Source organism: Lucilia cuprina, chromosome 3 (genome assembly GCF_022045245.1).
Source record: "Lucilia cuprina isolate Lc7/37 chromosome 3, ASM2204524v1, whole genome shotgun sequence".
Lineage (NCBI taxonomy): Eukaryota > Metazoa > Arthropoda > Insecta > Diptera > Calliphoridae > Lucilia > Lucilia cuprina.
Window position 1 is genome coordinate 10,418,547 of NC_060951.1, and position 15,617 is coordinate 10,434,163.

General features: G+C 33.1%; 3 protein-coding genes across 3 annotated transcripts; all 3 read left to right on the forward strand.

The window, feature by feature from the left end:
* Positions 1-1,545: 1,545 nt before the first annotated feature.
* Positions 1,546-4,781, forward strand: LOC111677758 (pro-resilin-like). The gene is made up of 4 exons (XM_046946943.1): positions 1,546-1,657; positions 1,726-1,956; positions 4,208-4,249; positions 4,338-4,781. The coding sequence occupies exons 1-4, from the start codon at positions 1,588-1,590 to the stop codon at positions 4,700-4,702; spliced, it is 708 nt and encodes a 235-aa protein (XP_046802899.1). The 5' UTR covers positions 1,546-1,587; the 3' UTR covers positions 4,703-4,781.
* Positions 4,782-5,598: 817 nt separating this feature from the next.
* On the forward strand, positions 5,599-6,539 carry LOC111677754. The gene is made up of 3 exons (XM_023438942.2): positions 5,599-5,745; positions 5,860-6,141; positions 6,201-6,539. The coding sequence occupies exons 1-3, from the start codon at positions 5,677-5,679 to the stop codon at positions 6,411-6,413; spliced, it is 564 nt and encodes a 187-aa protein (XP_023294710.2). The 5' UTR covers positions 5,599-5,676; the 3' UTR covers positions 6,414-6,539.
* Positions 6,540-9,381: 2,842 nt separating this feature from the next.
* Positions 9,382-10,402, forward strand: LOC111677755. Its single transcript, XM_023438943.2, has 5 exons — positions 9,382-9,534; positions 9,600-9,684; positions 9,748-9,836; positions 9,895-10,028; positions 10,084-10,402. The coding sequence occupies exons 1-5, from the start codon at positions 9,481-9,483 to the stop codon at positions 10,169-10,171; spliced, it is 450 nt and encodes a 149-aa protein (XP_023294711.1). The 5' UTR covers positions 9,382-9,480; the 3' UTR covers positions 10,172-10,402.
* Positions 10,403-15,617: the final 5,215 nt, after the last annotated feature.

Genomic DNA, 15,617 nt, shown 5'->3' on the forward strand with positions numbered 1-15,617 from the left:
GCATGTTACCCTGGTGAAATCTTCACCTTGGTGTTATTGCAATTCCGGGGATCAGGGGTGCTATCAGTACCTCTGGTGATGATCAAATGTATCCTCGGTCTTTCCTTGCAATGATTTGACATTGGGTCTTACCAGAGCACCAGATAATCTGGTACTACCGGTGGCCAGTAGTCCGAAGGACTTGTCCTGGCTGGTCAGTTGGTTGAGGTTCCTTTGGGATACACGTAGTGGCTGTGGTTTATTACCAAAAATCGCGGGGAGAGAATGTTGGTTTAAGGACTGATATATCCTATACCTAATGGGTTGGATAATTCTCTCTTCGAACAAAGCATCATATGCTGTATTCCTGAACCCGATTGGTATTTCTTACCGGCCGCGTAGTGGGACGCCTATATATGCTGGTCAATTGTCAGGTTAGTATTCAATGATTGCCTGTCATTCCGTAGAGTGATCTTCATGATCATGGCAATGGAACTGATGCAATAAATTGGTGAACGATCAGGAAGGTCTCCATATATTGGAGTTTAGTACTGATTTAGTATGCCTTTCTTAACAGGATATATTGATACATTGGTGAACGATCAGGAAGGTCTCCATATATTGGAGTTTAGTACTGATTTAGTATGCCTTTCTCAACAGGATATATTGATACATTGTCGGAGCAATTATTGGAATTTATTGACTTTGGAGATTCCTATTTCCTTTGTCACATTATTGGTTCATAAAAGAGATCCTGATCCATTTTGTTGGGTATTTCGAACTACCAAATATGTTTCTAGATGTTGTTGCCTAAACAACAGAGCCATCTCAGTAGTGTTGGCGAGCGGGCTTAAAGAGGTTAAGGTATGCACTGGAATGGGTCATTAGATGATGAGGATTGCATTTTAAATAATGCAATCTTTCATCGTATCATAAGGGTGGTCATCCTGAGGTATAACCGGAAGATTTGATTTCACCTGATGTTGGGACTTGTCACCCCCTTCTATTGGCTTTAGACCAGTGATTGCTTTTTCCTTCTCGGGGTGTGCATTAGGCTTAATCATATATAGCTCGAGTACTTCAGCAAAGTGCTTGTACATGGACCGGCACGTCCATGTACAAAAAATGCTTCCTGTGTTCTTCATTGAAGGATTCAGGGGCAGTGGATGAAAAATCCAACCGTGAAATAAGGCCATCAAGGCAGGTGTTCACGTTAAGCACTCGAATTCGTGTATATATGTAAATCATTATAAGAGTACTTAAAAGTAATGTATACGGTAAATAATAGTCATTGAAAAGTAAGTACAAATCATTACCAAGTTATTTCTGGGTTAACACGTCAAAATAAAATGTGAAATAAACTTATATTCATAAAAGGCCCAATGGTTTAATTCTGTACGTTAAAGGGTTAACGAAATTTTCTGCTGTAGGATATTATATGGTCGCCCATACTGGTGTACAATAACCGAAGTATATAATGTAAACAAGTTTTAAAAAATGTATTGGTTTTGCTTATATAATTGAATTTTTAAGAAAACATATTTTACTAAATGAATTGTATTTGTAAACACAATGCATTAGTTCTTCAAAAACCACACAAAAGTCAAGATGAAATCCGTTCAATATGTTGTAGCCGGTATTTTAATAGTGGTATTGAGTCAGGTTCTAATGAGTGCAGGTAAGAAAGAGCCAATCAAATTGGGATGTGTAATATGAAAATTTTCTCTTTCGTAAATTATATTTTAGCACAAGGTCAAGGTAGTCATGGTGGCAGTGACGGACAACCAGGTGCTCCAGGCGGTAATGGTGGTAGTGCCGGTCAACCGGGTGCTCCAGGCGGTAATGGTGGTAATGCCGGACAACCGGGTGCTCCAGGCGGTAGTGGTTATGCAGGAGCTAACGGTAGTAGTGGTGGTTATCAACACTCATCTGCCTCATCTACTTACGCTTCGGCTTGGAGTACTATTTATGTTGTTTGTATGTTTTTAATGGTTTTTAATAATGGTTTTTAATAATTAAATTTTAGTCATTTGATGATGTGTCAATTGAAATCATTGTAATCAGTGTATTATAAATAACTTCAAAATGTTTTTTTTTTTTTGTAATACAAACAATTTTCTGGATTTTATTACAGTGAGAATTTTTGTATCAGTGTTCAATGTATTTTATAAAAAAAATTTGAAAAGTTTAGCTCACTTTTAATAAATTTCCTATTATGTCATTACTAATTATATCAACTAACAACTTATTTTAATATTTAATACGCATTACTATTCAAATGTGTAGTGAAAGACTGTTACAACTTTCGGTACAATGATTTAAATGTACTCATGATTAAAAGTAATATAGTGTGGCATAGTCTAAGGCGCAAAAAATTTCTTAAAGTTGCCACATTCTTCAGAAAAACTTAAAATGATAAGATTTTTATACCCACCATCAAAAAAGATGGGGGGTATGTTGAGTTTGTAATTTCGTTTGTATCACATGGAAATATTGATAATAGACCCATAAAAAAATACATGTATACTCTGGGTCCTTATTAAATTCTACGACGATCTAGCCATGTCTGTTGTTCAAAGCACGATAGAGTCCCAACGAAAAGAGCTAGACATTTTCCACAATTACTCCTATAATTAAGGTTTGTTAGGGATTGAAAATGGACAATATTGATCCAAGTCTTCGTTTAGCCCTCATACCGACTGGAGGATAAAATTCGACATAAGTAAGTTTTTTAATGAGCACAAATCTTTCTACCAAGCTTTATGAGAATCAGTTCATCATGGACCCTTCCCACAATATAAGGTCCCTATAAGAAAACTAATTAAACGCACATTACTGGGCGTTAATAGGAGAGCATACGGTTTGATGTTGAGTATATAAGATTCGACATAGCAGAATATAACACTCGTACTTGTTAAACCTATTCTATTTGTTACAAAAAGTAATATGGACCCTTACTAGATGCTATGATGATGTGGCCAAATCTGTTCGCTTCTCTGTTAAAAGCACAATAGCATTCGAATGTAAGGAGCAAAAGGTCTGAACTTTTCAACAAATATTTTTAATTGAAAATCGTTCACATAGAAATGTGAATCGTTCACATAGAAATGTGAAATCAGTTTACAAATGCCCCCAGATATTTGAGAAATCCGATTTCTTTAATTCTATGAGTATTTGAAAACAAAGCAATTTAGAATTGGGACATAAATGGTTTTGATTTCTTTTTCCAGAAACTTTCTTCCAAGGATAAACATTATTGAAATTTATTACAATCGTTACAAATCTACATAATCCGGGTTAATGGTTTATATATAGTTAGTTTTTGATTTCCTCTAGAACATCGGTATGTATATCTACTGCTAACTAAAACTTGGATCGTATAAAGTTCACTTACGACAACGAACATAATTTGTTTATAAAAATCTATTTTGAAGCCGATGTCTTATGATAAAATTGGATAAATGTTAATCCTATTATGTGGTAATTTAGATATTATTGCTAAACATGTATTTTCCTATACATTTTTAAAGATCCTAACTGGATCTTAACGCACCTCAAATTTCATACCGACTTATTTCTCTTCTTTTTGTAATATATTTTACGACTGGGCAGTTTTATTCGTATAAATTTTCTTCTCTTCGAGCATAGGGCGTTTAGAGATTTCAAAGACAGACGGCCGGACAATAATGTAAAGATAGTCTTAGAATCTTTAAAGAACCCACACAATTAACTCTTGATCTTCTGTAATATTAAGCCGCGACGTTTTGCTATAGGGTAATATAAAACCTATGATATCTAACTTGTTTCATATGAAATGAGTGCTAGTAAATGTAATGCGTCTCTCTCTATATATATTTCTTTCTCTCGTATTTATTGTTTGCTTATATTTTGGAAACCCACACAAATAACTCGGTATCTAGTCCACATAGAAATGTCTTATTAGGCCACAACGTTCTGCTATAGGGTATTATAAAACATATAATAACTAACTTGTTTCATACTAAATGAGTGCAAGTAAATGTAATGCGTCTGTCTCTCACTGTCTCTCTCTCTCTCTATTTCATTCTCTCGTATTTATTGTTTGTTTATATTTTGGAAATTTTAGGAAGAATAAACAAACATACATGCACACATACATATTTGTATATGCTGATGAATGAAATGAGTCAAGTTTATATATATTTGTAAACATCAAAAGAAAAGATGAAGTCAGTTTAATTTGTTTTAGCCGGTGTTCTAATAGTATCGACTAACGTTCCAATGAATAAAGGTAAGTCGCAATTAAATTCGAAAGTTTTCAATAGATTAACAAAAAAATTTTTAAATAAAATTCTAAGTAATTTTAATTTAAATTTCAGCACAAGGTCAAGGTGGTAATGGTAGCACTGCCGGTTCGTGGTCCAGCGCTAGCAGCCAATCTGGACAACCTGGAGCTCCAGGCAACAGTCAATTTAGTTACGGTTATAGTGGTATAGACGCTAATGGTATGCCCTATGGCGGAGCTAGTGGTAATGGTAGCTATTATGTGAATGTAACCGATGAGCACGGTCGCCAGTATTCGTACAGTGGTGTTGGTGGCCAAGGAGGTTTTGGACAACAGTCTAGCCAGTCAGGACAACCAGGTTCTATGGGTACACATAGTTATGCTAGCACCAATACAAATCGTGGAGATAATCAGAATTCTTCTTCCTCATCTTCCTACGCTTCATCTTGGAGTTTTTAATTATTATATTTTAAGCATTTGAATTTCGCAATGAAGTGTAAATTTTAAGTCATTATATTACTCATTTTGTTTTAAATAAGTACTCGTTGTTTTTGTGACTTTGAACAAAAAGTTTTTTTCCTTAATAAAACAAATATAAAGACACAATTAAAGTACATATGATTATCTGACCTAAAATAGTACACTTATAAAGTCTATTATAGAGATGTTGTTTGACATAAATGATTTAAAGGTTTAAAACACACTACTTTTAAAATGTTATAAATTCAAAATTTAAAACTGTTACATCTTAACGTTCATTCATTCAATATGTACTCATAAATAAAAATGTGCCATAGTGAGGCATACTCTAAAGCGCAAAAAAATTCTTAAAGTTGTCAAACCATATATTGTTATGACAACATGGTATGAGAATTCGATACATTATTTCGCTTAAGATAGATAGATAGATAGATAGATAGATAGATAGATAGATAGATAGATAGATAGATAGATAGATAGATAGATAGATAGATAGATAGATAGATAGATAGATAGATAGATAGATAGATAGATAGATAGATAGATAGATAGATAGATAGATAGATAGATAGATAGATAGATAGATAGATAGATAGATAGATAGATAGATAGATAGATAGATAGATAGATAGATAGATAGAGTTAGTAAGTTAGTTAGGTAATCTAATCACAATTGTTAGATATACCAACATCTTGTTCATATCCCTTAGGTTAACTCAGTGACTTCATACTTTCATACATGACTTTTTATTTAATAAAACGTGAATTTTTCTCTTCATTCCAAAGTCAAGTTTATCATTGCACGACCTCAGACAAGGTCTTCACAGAAATTTCTTTCTTGCTACCAAAAAATGATAAATCAGCAAAATTTATAAAGCAAATTTTAAATATAAAAGCAAAGACAATTATCATCAAAAACATTAACAATCTTTCAGCGTATAAACAAAGTTAAAATGAAAATTTCAGCTACAATTATTATATTCGCAGTTTGCATTTACTTTAATGCGGTCAACAGTAAAAGTGTAAGTTAAGGCTATAAACAGTAAACCCATGCCATAATTGGAACTAAAATATTCCATTATTAACCAATATAAATGTGACTTTTAACCTCAGTATCCTTTGTACTTTAATTACAGTTAAAAAGTTACTATGGCAACTCAATTAATTATAGCAAAGGTCAACGAAAACCTTTGGCCAGTCCTTTGGGCAATGGTATCCATGATAACTATAAACGTGCCAAACGTGAAACATCCAAAGGTATACAAGATTTTCAGGATGTTCTTAACACCGCCAAAGTGGAATGTGTAAAAGAGATGAATATGGATCCCAGCATTATGGAAAAGTCTCTTATGTATGAGGAATATCCCACAGATGAGGAGAAATGTTTAATGATGTGCATGTTAAAGAAAACCAAGTTGGTAAGTATATTTCAAACTAAACGACTAAAATTTCCCTTTTAACCTTTTTAACTATTCAGATGGAAAATGTTAACAAATTGTCAACAAATACTATTGCTCGTATTGCTAGCATGATTTCGGAAAACAATCCGTTGGTAGTGTCCGTTGCTGTGGCTAAAGCTAATAATTGCAACACTTTGATCAGAGCAAATCATCCCTGCGAGGCAGCTTATCAGATTAATAAATGCATTGGCACTGAGCTAAAAGCGGCCAAATTGAAGTTGTATTATTAGAACTCTAAAGTGGCAGATAAAGTAAATTATTTTTTATTTAAATTATTTTTATGAAACAAAATTCAATTTATACATATTTTTTATAAAGAATTAAATAATTTTTTTATCAATTGAACAATTTAAAAATGTGGACATTTTGCAAATGAAGAAGACATTTTGAAGGTTAGGGTTCTAGTCTGATAGACTAGAACCCCACCTGGTAGATGGTGAGTTTGATGCCCATCTTAGGCACTGGCGGCCCTTGTTGTATTTCCTCGGATTTGATGTGTACGCATCCTCCTTTCAGTATTTAACTAACCAACAAACTAACTAACTAACTAACTAACTAACTAACTAACTAACTAACTACCTAACTAACTAACTAACTAACTAACTAACTAACTAACTAACTAACTAACTAACTAACTAACTAGACCCAAATAAAGTTAATGTCAGACAGACTTCTCTGCCTTGGTAAATACTTCTTGGATTGTCGGACTACTCGGGAAGTTGTAGTTTAGGCGTTTATTAAAAGAATGTGATGCCTTACAGTTTGGGAAGATGGAGAAAGGTTCTTATCCTAGCTCCTTCGTAAAAGAACAACTGCAGTTCATTTTTAAGTCATCTGTTTTATATTGTATTGGTAAGTAAGCCTTTTATGACTCATTCCTGGAAGAAACTCCGACCTTGAGAGCTCCATTTAAGACCGCGTTTGGTGTATTCTGGTCGGATAGTTGGCTCAAGATTAAGAATCTGTAGGGTTAAAGTCCAAGCATGTCCATATGTTCTTGATCTTCAAAATCTTTTATGTTCTTTTATGAACGTGCCACAAGGGTTATAGGGAAAGTCTTGTTTTTTGGAATCTGTTTTCAATGTTCTGTTTCCATAATAATCCTAGATAAATGGGTGTGGTCCAGTTATTGACTATCTCCAGAGTACTAGATGTCATTCGCCTTGACTGAAACATTACTGACACTAGTAGCACTTAATCGCCTTTTTAACTTTTATAACTTTTTTGTCCAGTTCTATAGGAATCTATTTAATAACAATGATCTAATGTACTTATAAAGAGAATTAAAATTACCAACTCTTTTCTAGACTTTCTCCGAAGACTTGTACATGACTCTCTGAACATTCATCGATACGAAATTTACTAAACAAATGATAAATTTCCAAGATATATAATTGACGTTCCAAGATTGTTGCGATGGTATCCATTATTACCCTCGAGAAGAGAGTGACTGGGTTAACAAGATAATTGCGATCGTATTCGTACTCTCGAGAAGTAAGTGATACTGATATTCAACTGTTTGAATATCTTGTAATTAGTTATAGTCCTACCAAATACTCAATAGATCCAAAAGCAATTTTCAACATTCTTAATCACCACCAACTTATTGAGATTCTGAACTGATCGACCGTACAACCGTTTAGATATGTCAAATTTATTTCGTAAATATTTGAATTCTGTCCCATTGTGAATCAATGAGAGTATTTCTATGTATACCCTACATCACACTTTTAAAAAATAAGTAAAAAATATTATAAAACCCTATAATTAAAAGTAAAAAATGAAAGTGCTAACAAATTTTTTAAATGATATGAATCTATTAGTTCTATTGTTTCCATATTTAATTACTTTAAGTGTTTTAAAGGGGAAGTTTTTAAAAAACAATTACATACCTAGTCAAAAAATTTCAACCAAAAGTTAATAGGTTATCAAAAAATTTCTGTGTCCATTTTTTTAAGAAGCAAATATGTTGTTGCCAAATTAAACTAGAAATATACCAAATAGTTTGGCTTCGGGTACTTAGAAATCGAATTACGTATAATCCCAGTAAAAACATGGCAATAACCCAAAAACTTACTTACCTAATAAAGTATCATCGTTGGCTATTTTTTCAAAAACGAAACTAGTTATTAGCAAGCGATAGTGATAAGCACTTATTTAACTCCCTATTTGTAAGCGTGACTAAATGGCATCAACATGTACAAGTAAAATTTAGCATTTTAACCCCTTACATGACAATCAAAGTTTTTGCTGAGAATACAAAAAGCCGTAATGGACGTTTGTCAGATCTTACAAGGTTGTCAGTCAAATGTTCAGAAAATGTCTAACAATCGTTTAAACTTACAATTTTTCTTTTGTAACGTTGTCAGAAAAGTCATCACTGACAATATTGGAAGACAACATTTGTAAGTTTACACTGTTATTAGACATTTTGTGCACATTTTACTGCCAATGTTGTAAGACTTAACAACCGTGTATACATAGCATAACACAGTTTATATGTATATCTACACTAGGGTTCTATAAATCGATTTTGGAAAAATCGAACAATCGACTTTTTGTCGAAAAAGTCGAAGTCGACTATTTTGTTCCAAAAAAGTCGATAACTCGACTATCGTCTATGAAAAAAGTCGACTTTGTAAATAAAAGTCGAAAAAATTCGAAAAAGTCAAAAATAGTCGAAAATTTTAAAAAAGTCAAAAACTCTAACATAGTCGGAAAAATTCGAAAAAGTAAAAAAAGTGGTCAAAAGCCGAAAAAGTCGAAAAAAAAATCGAAAAAAGTCAGAAAAAGTCGACTATTTATGAAGTACTAAAAGTCTTAAAGTCGACTTTTAACTAAATGAAAAGTCGACTTTTTGTTTCAACTATGGAACCCTAAACCCTCTAAACTGCAGGTAATGAAAAGTATATAATTACATACTATATATAGTTTACTGCAACTTGACAATATGCTAATAGTAATTGTAACAACTTCACTCCTAATTTCATGATCAAAAAATTTGATTAAATCGGTTTTAGGAAAACAATTTCATTGAGATAAAACAATTTTAAAAAAATGTAATATACATTTCTAAAATGTTCAAATATATATCTGATATAAAATAATGTTATTTAAAATAAAAACACGAATATTTAAATAATTAATTAACAACACATAAAAGCGTATATAAAATCAGAATTACACTTCAGTTTATATTAACTGGAGGTGAAATTAAATTTAAACAAAATTGCAGTGGAAATAGTAGGAAATTTAAAGAAACACTTTCAAAGAAAGTGTTAAAACTCTAAAAGCAATATGAATTTATTGACAAAAATTTTCATTTGTTTTACCCTAATAGCTGTGACTTGTGTAAGTACTAAATCGTGGGGATTAGAAAAATGAACTGTAATTATTTTTCTTTTATTAAAATAAAGGCGGGTGATGATGGTATGACAGTTAAAGATATTGCGGAAGCTTTAATATCTTTTAGTGAAGATTGTGAGCCCAAACCTGAAGAAGGTAAATCTTAGAAGTTTTATATATATATTTTTAACCCCAAATATGTTATTTTCATAATTTTAGAACACATTATCGAAGTGATTAAAAATGTACCAGATGCCCAATATACTTCGAAATGTTTCAGACACTGTCTAATGGCTCAGTTTGATCTGGTAATATATTATTTGTTCGAAATTAATTTCCATAATAACATTTTTTCTTTAACTTCAGATTGCCGAAGGTTCTCAGATAATGGATAAAGAAAAAACCCTTGATATGATGGGTTCAATGTTTTCAGATCGTAAAGATGATTTAGCTGAAATAATCGATGGTTGTAATAATAAAAATCAGGCCATTGCCGATAAGTAAGTTAAAGCGTTTAGGTTATTTAAGATCCCCTTTTTAACTTACATTTCCTAGATGTGAAAATGCTCATGCACATGGCATGTGCATGTTAGATCAAATGAAAGAACGTGGTTTTGAAATACCCGATTTAAAGGATGAATAATAAGGACAAAAAACTCGCTCTATCCTACACCCAGTCTACCTGATGACGACCTACAATACATGAATAGTGATCCTGAATTTCCGATTTCAATTTAAACTTAAATATTTTAAATATTATTTATTAAATGGCATTAGTTCATACGGTACCTCAAAGTAGTTTACTTTAGCCCTAATATTTGTATTAATTTTTTTACAAAATAAATGTACATGAATAATGGTGTGGTTAAACAGATTTAGAATATTTTTTTCATATATTCTCCACTTTTTGTAACGTTATGGATTGATTCTAGATTTAAGGCCCACGATCGGCCTGGTTAGTTTAGGTGGTAGTTCACTACACGCGAACTGTCAAGTTGAGTCGATGACACTCCGGACCACTCCACTCGTCAGATGTAGTAGATATAGTATTAGATCCAGCCTATTGCTGTCTGAGGATATCATTAAGCCTAGATTCAGATATCACACCAAGGATAAATATGAAGTAATTGCCAAGGAAGCGGTTTCTCTTTTCGGCCAAAGCAGGGCAATTACAGAGGAGATGGATGACCGTTTCTACCTTTTTCCTTTGAAACGGCGTTGGAAATGTCAGGAGCAGATCCTGTTCTGGCAAGCTCATCTGTCTGTTCATTACCATAGAAGTCTCTATGTGAAGGAACCCAAACAAGTTTAATGTCAGACAGGTGACAGATCTCCTTTTTGTTGCTAAACTCAAAACCCTTTTATATTATTTACTGAATGTTTTATAGTCCGATATTCAGACGTAATTTCAGTATTCATGACGAATGTTATATCCGAAATAATATTACCCGAAAAATATTTGGATCTAATTTCGGCGAAAGTCTGACAATACCGAAATGTTTCAAAGGTTTACTGTCCTCTCTTCAAGTTCTACATTTATCTGATTATTTTGTAGAGATAATACCGTAATACTGTGTCTTCACTCAGAATACATACCATCATAATCACGCCAGACTTGCTCATTTTAAGGAAGCGATGCTTCCTGCTCTCGATCCCGGGTGGCCTGTTACCCATATGATGTAAACCTTTCCTGTGACAGAGTATACGGTCTTACGTATTGGATTGTAAAAAAGCTATTAATGGTTTATTGCAGGAAAATAAGCGATTAACATCTTTATGAATACGAGGATTAGACTTTGGCTGTAGTAAAATATTTTAAACACTGTGGGAACTATATTCTAATCCAATTTACGTATTTCCTTAGTGCTCAGACTTTTACCTTGAAGCTAATGTTGTGATAATGTGGTTTATTTCTGTTTCTCGGTCATCAATATAGAATGCCAGGCCAATTTTGTTCCAAATTAGAGTCATCTATGTAGCAACGGATTTTTGCCGACATTTACTCTAATGTACCTTAAAGCCAGTGTTTTGGTAATGTGGTATATTTCTGTTTCTTCATCATCAATATAGAATGACAGGCCAATTTTGTTCCAAATTAGAGTCATCTATGTAGCAACGGATTCTTACCGACATTTGCTCAAATGTACCGCTTGACCAAGGCATTCTATCTAGGATCGGTGTTTCAAAGTTTCAGGCATATTATATGTCTAGTATGCTTGACCAAGACTTTGCGTGTCAGCGGTCGGACACGCCTTATGAATGAGTATAGGCTTTCAATGTACATAGTATACATTCATGACTTGTCTATTTATGGCCAATTCGCCTAATGTTATACGCCTATGTTTGTGCCGTCCGGGCGCCTAGCAACATTTCCAGATCCTTCGTAGACGTAGCATTACTTATAACTAAGCGCAATGTATGCTGAACTTCCTGTAGTAGTTCGATATTACACTTTTTGTCCAAATAAGAAGATTATTGACACATACGCTATAGTTTGGTTTAAATGTTTCATATTAGGAATAAGCACCCATGTCTGCTTATGCTTCACCTACATAACGCCCACCGCCGATATACTTTGTTGATCCTGTCCTCTATGTGTTGTGTCCAATGTCAACGGTATATAAAGGTCAGGAAAACAGGGTTCAATATATTTAGAAATGTTTGCCTATCTTGTAAAAAAGAAGGATTTACTTCTTCGAATGGGTTTACATTTACCCTTTTAGTCGAGCCCAACTCAAAGCTACATTCAGTTCCTCTTCAGCTCTTCTACACAATAAATTTATTATTTATTTCTCCTTAGAAGTATAACGACATCGTCTACATAGTTGGGAAGTCATTTCTCGGTTAGGGACCTTATAATGCAAATCGTCGAAATGGCATGACAGCCTCCATGTAATTTCTATTATAAACAGACATAGCTTATGATTAACATTTGAGACATCTCTGTCAAGCCCAACTCAAGGTCGAATTCAGAGGATCCAACAATTAATTTGGATACTTTTCCCTTGAAAGTAAAACTGTGTAGAATAAGTCTTAAAAATATCTTTACTTTCGTAAATCGAACATGTTTAACTTTGGAAGTAGTGAGTATTACTCTAAAGAACTCTTATGACCACTAAGGCATCCCCACACTACCGCAATCTAGTGGACTCACTTTGTACCTAAATACTAATACGTCGAACAATGCAAGGAGTTGTGAACCTTGGCAACTAAAATATCTGGGTGCAACGTTCTTTTCATTACCGACCGTAGGTTCTGGTAGTGGGTTCCACAATGAACCAAATTGCTCATTTTACCTAAACAAGTCTAACGAATAAGGTTTACGAGAAACTACCTTTTAAAACAATTATTGTCGGGTAAACAATTGCAAACAATTTCGATCGGGTTGGTATAAGTTAATTGTAATTTTTAGGTTAGATCTTATATGTATATGGAGATGTGTATGTATATTAGGGTTTATTATTTTAAAGTGAACGATGTTATAATTTTTTTTTAATTTTTGTTTTTTTTTTGGTCAAAATTTTTATGGTCTGTGATTTTTTGCATGTTTCTTATTAGAACTGGTGATGGACTGAAAGTACATTGACTTTGCAAAAATAGTGAGTGAATAATGTTAAAAATGTGTTATTAAAATTATAATAAAAAATAACAATAAAATAATTTTAATACTATGAAATTTACTATAAATATTTTTAAACATATTTTATTCAAAATTTTAAACACCAACTTAATGTAGCTGAAAGTTTCGGCTGTGCCGAACCTCATATATGTAACTACCATTTGCCGTAAAAAGAATGCTCCCCTATAAACATCCCAGCTAGCATTTTTTTGAAAATTTTGATACCTTCGAGTCATTTATGAATCTTCTACACGATTATGATCATATATACGCTCTTTTTCTGATCATAAATGATAAATCGTCGGGAGAATATGGTACCCTATCCGTGACTTTTCTTAAAGAGTCTTTTATGAGCTTATGAAACTTCTGATCAATTGCGACTCATTTGTGTATATATTTCAAGTCATTTGTAAGTCGAAATACTAGTCGTTTTACAGTAATTTTCGAATCACATTATAAACATTTAAGAGCCTTTTCTGAGTAATTTTAGTTTTGTTGCAAACAAATACAACGAAACAGAAACAGTTTTTGATCTTTCGATTGTAAGAAATTATAGTCGGGCGAGGACGACCATAAAATACCTTACAGCTTTTACAAAAATAAAATGTTATTTAGTTGTCATAATAAAGCATTAAAGTTGAGTTGTAATTGTGTTGTGTTTTGCAGCTTTTTATCGAGATATGAGTATATTAAAAATAGTTATGAACTTAAAAGCCCTATTTCGGGGGTTCAGTTGTATGGGGGCTAGGTGAAATAATGGACCGATGTTAATCATTTTCACTTTCTTTGCCACTGTCAGGCATTCGTTGAAGTTAGATCCATGTATCTTAGAAGTGATGTTATTCCCGAAATAATATTCCTGAACGTAATTCTTAGGAATTACGTTCAGGATACTGAGTTTCTGAACACTGTAAAATAACTCATTCTGTTTCCTCTTTTTCTCATAATAAGGAGCCCACAACAGGCCCGATTGCGGCCTTGGTGTATTTCTTCGGATTTGATGTAATATACATCCTCCTATCAACCTAACTTAACCCTTTTCAATAGGTTTTGTCTACGGTACTATAAATTATCATGTGCCAAATTTCATTTAATTATCTCCTAAATTGCGACATCCTCCTATCAACCTAACCTAACCCTTTTCAATAGGTTTTGTCTACGGTACTATAAAAGATCATGTGCCAAATTTCATTTAATTATCTCCTAAATTGCGACCAGTAGTTTGATTACAATGGTTACAAGCCCTACTCGAGAGTTTATACATCCTCCTATCAACATCCTCCTATCAACCTAACTTAACCCTTTTCAATAGGTTTTGTCTACGGTACTATAAAAGATCATGTGCCAAATTTAATTATCTCCTAAATTGCGACCTGTAGTTTGATTACAATGGTTACAAGCCCTACTCAAGAGTTTATACATCCTCCTATCAACCTAACTTAACCCTTTTCAATAGGTTTTGTCTACGGTACTATAAAAGATCATGTGCCAAATTTAATTATCTCCTAAATTGCGACCTGTAGTTTGATTAAAAGGTTTATAAGCCCTGCTCGGGAGTTTAGTTGTATGGGGGCTAGGAGAAATAATAGACCGATGTAAACCATTTTCAAACGTTTACGGTACCATAAAAGATCATGTGTCAAATTTCATTGAATTATATCCAAAATTGCGACATGTAGTTTATTTACAAGGTTTACAAGCCCTATTCGGGGATTCAGTTGTGTAATTGCATTTGTTCCGTTTCAAATACTAACAATTACAGAAGAAACAATTTTAGATCTTTCATCTGCTGTTCTGAAAATAAATTTGAAAACTATCATACATCAAACACCAGTATTATTAATTTATGATTGCTCTACATATTGTTATTGTTTTTTTAATGCAATCAGTTTTCAATCATATATTAGAATCATCTTCGTTTTTAAGCGCGCAGTTTATTGATCATTTTTCGATAGTCAAAAGGAGTCAAAAAAGACTTAGTTTAATGATTAATCATTCAAAACTATTTCAAATGCTATCTGCGATATATTACTCATCAAATTAACTGAAGAGGATGTTATATTACAGGTTGGGAGAATTGTTTACTATTTTCAATGAAAATTTTTAGACCGATTTTGGTTCATATAGGTATGAATCAATTCTGTTATGTCAAATTTCATCGCTATACTCATATTTATACCCTACACCACTTTAGTGGGGAGGATTTATTGGGTTTGTGCTGATGTTTGTATCTGGTCCTATACCCAATTTAAGGTATACCAATCGGCTCAGATTAAGTCGATTAAGTCCGTCGATGTCCATCCGTCTGTCCGTAATCAAACTACAGTTCGCAATTTTGAAGATAATTTAATGAAATTTGGTACATGATCTTCTATTGTCCCATGGACGAAGCCTAGTTGTTAAGATCGGCCCATTATTTCTCCTAGCCCCCATGCAACTGAACCCCCAAATAGGCCTTGTAAGAACAAAA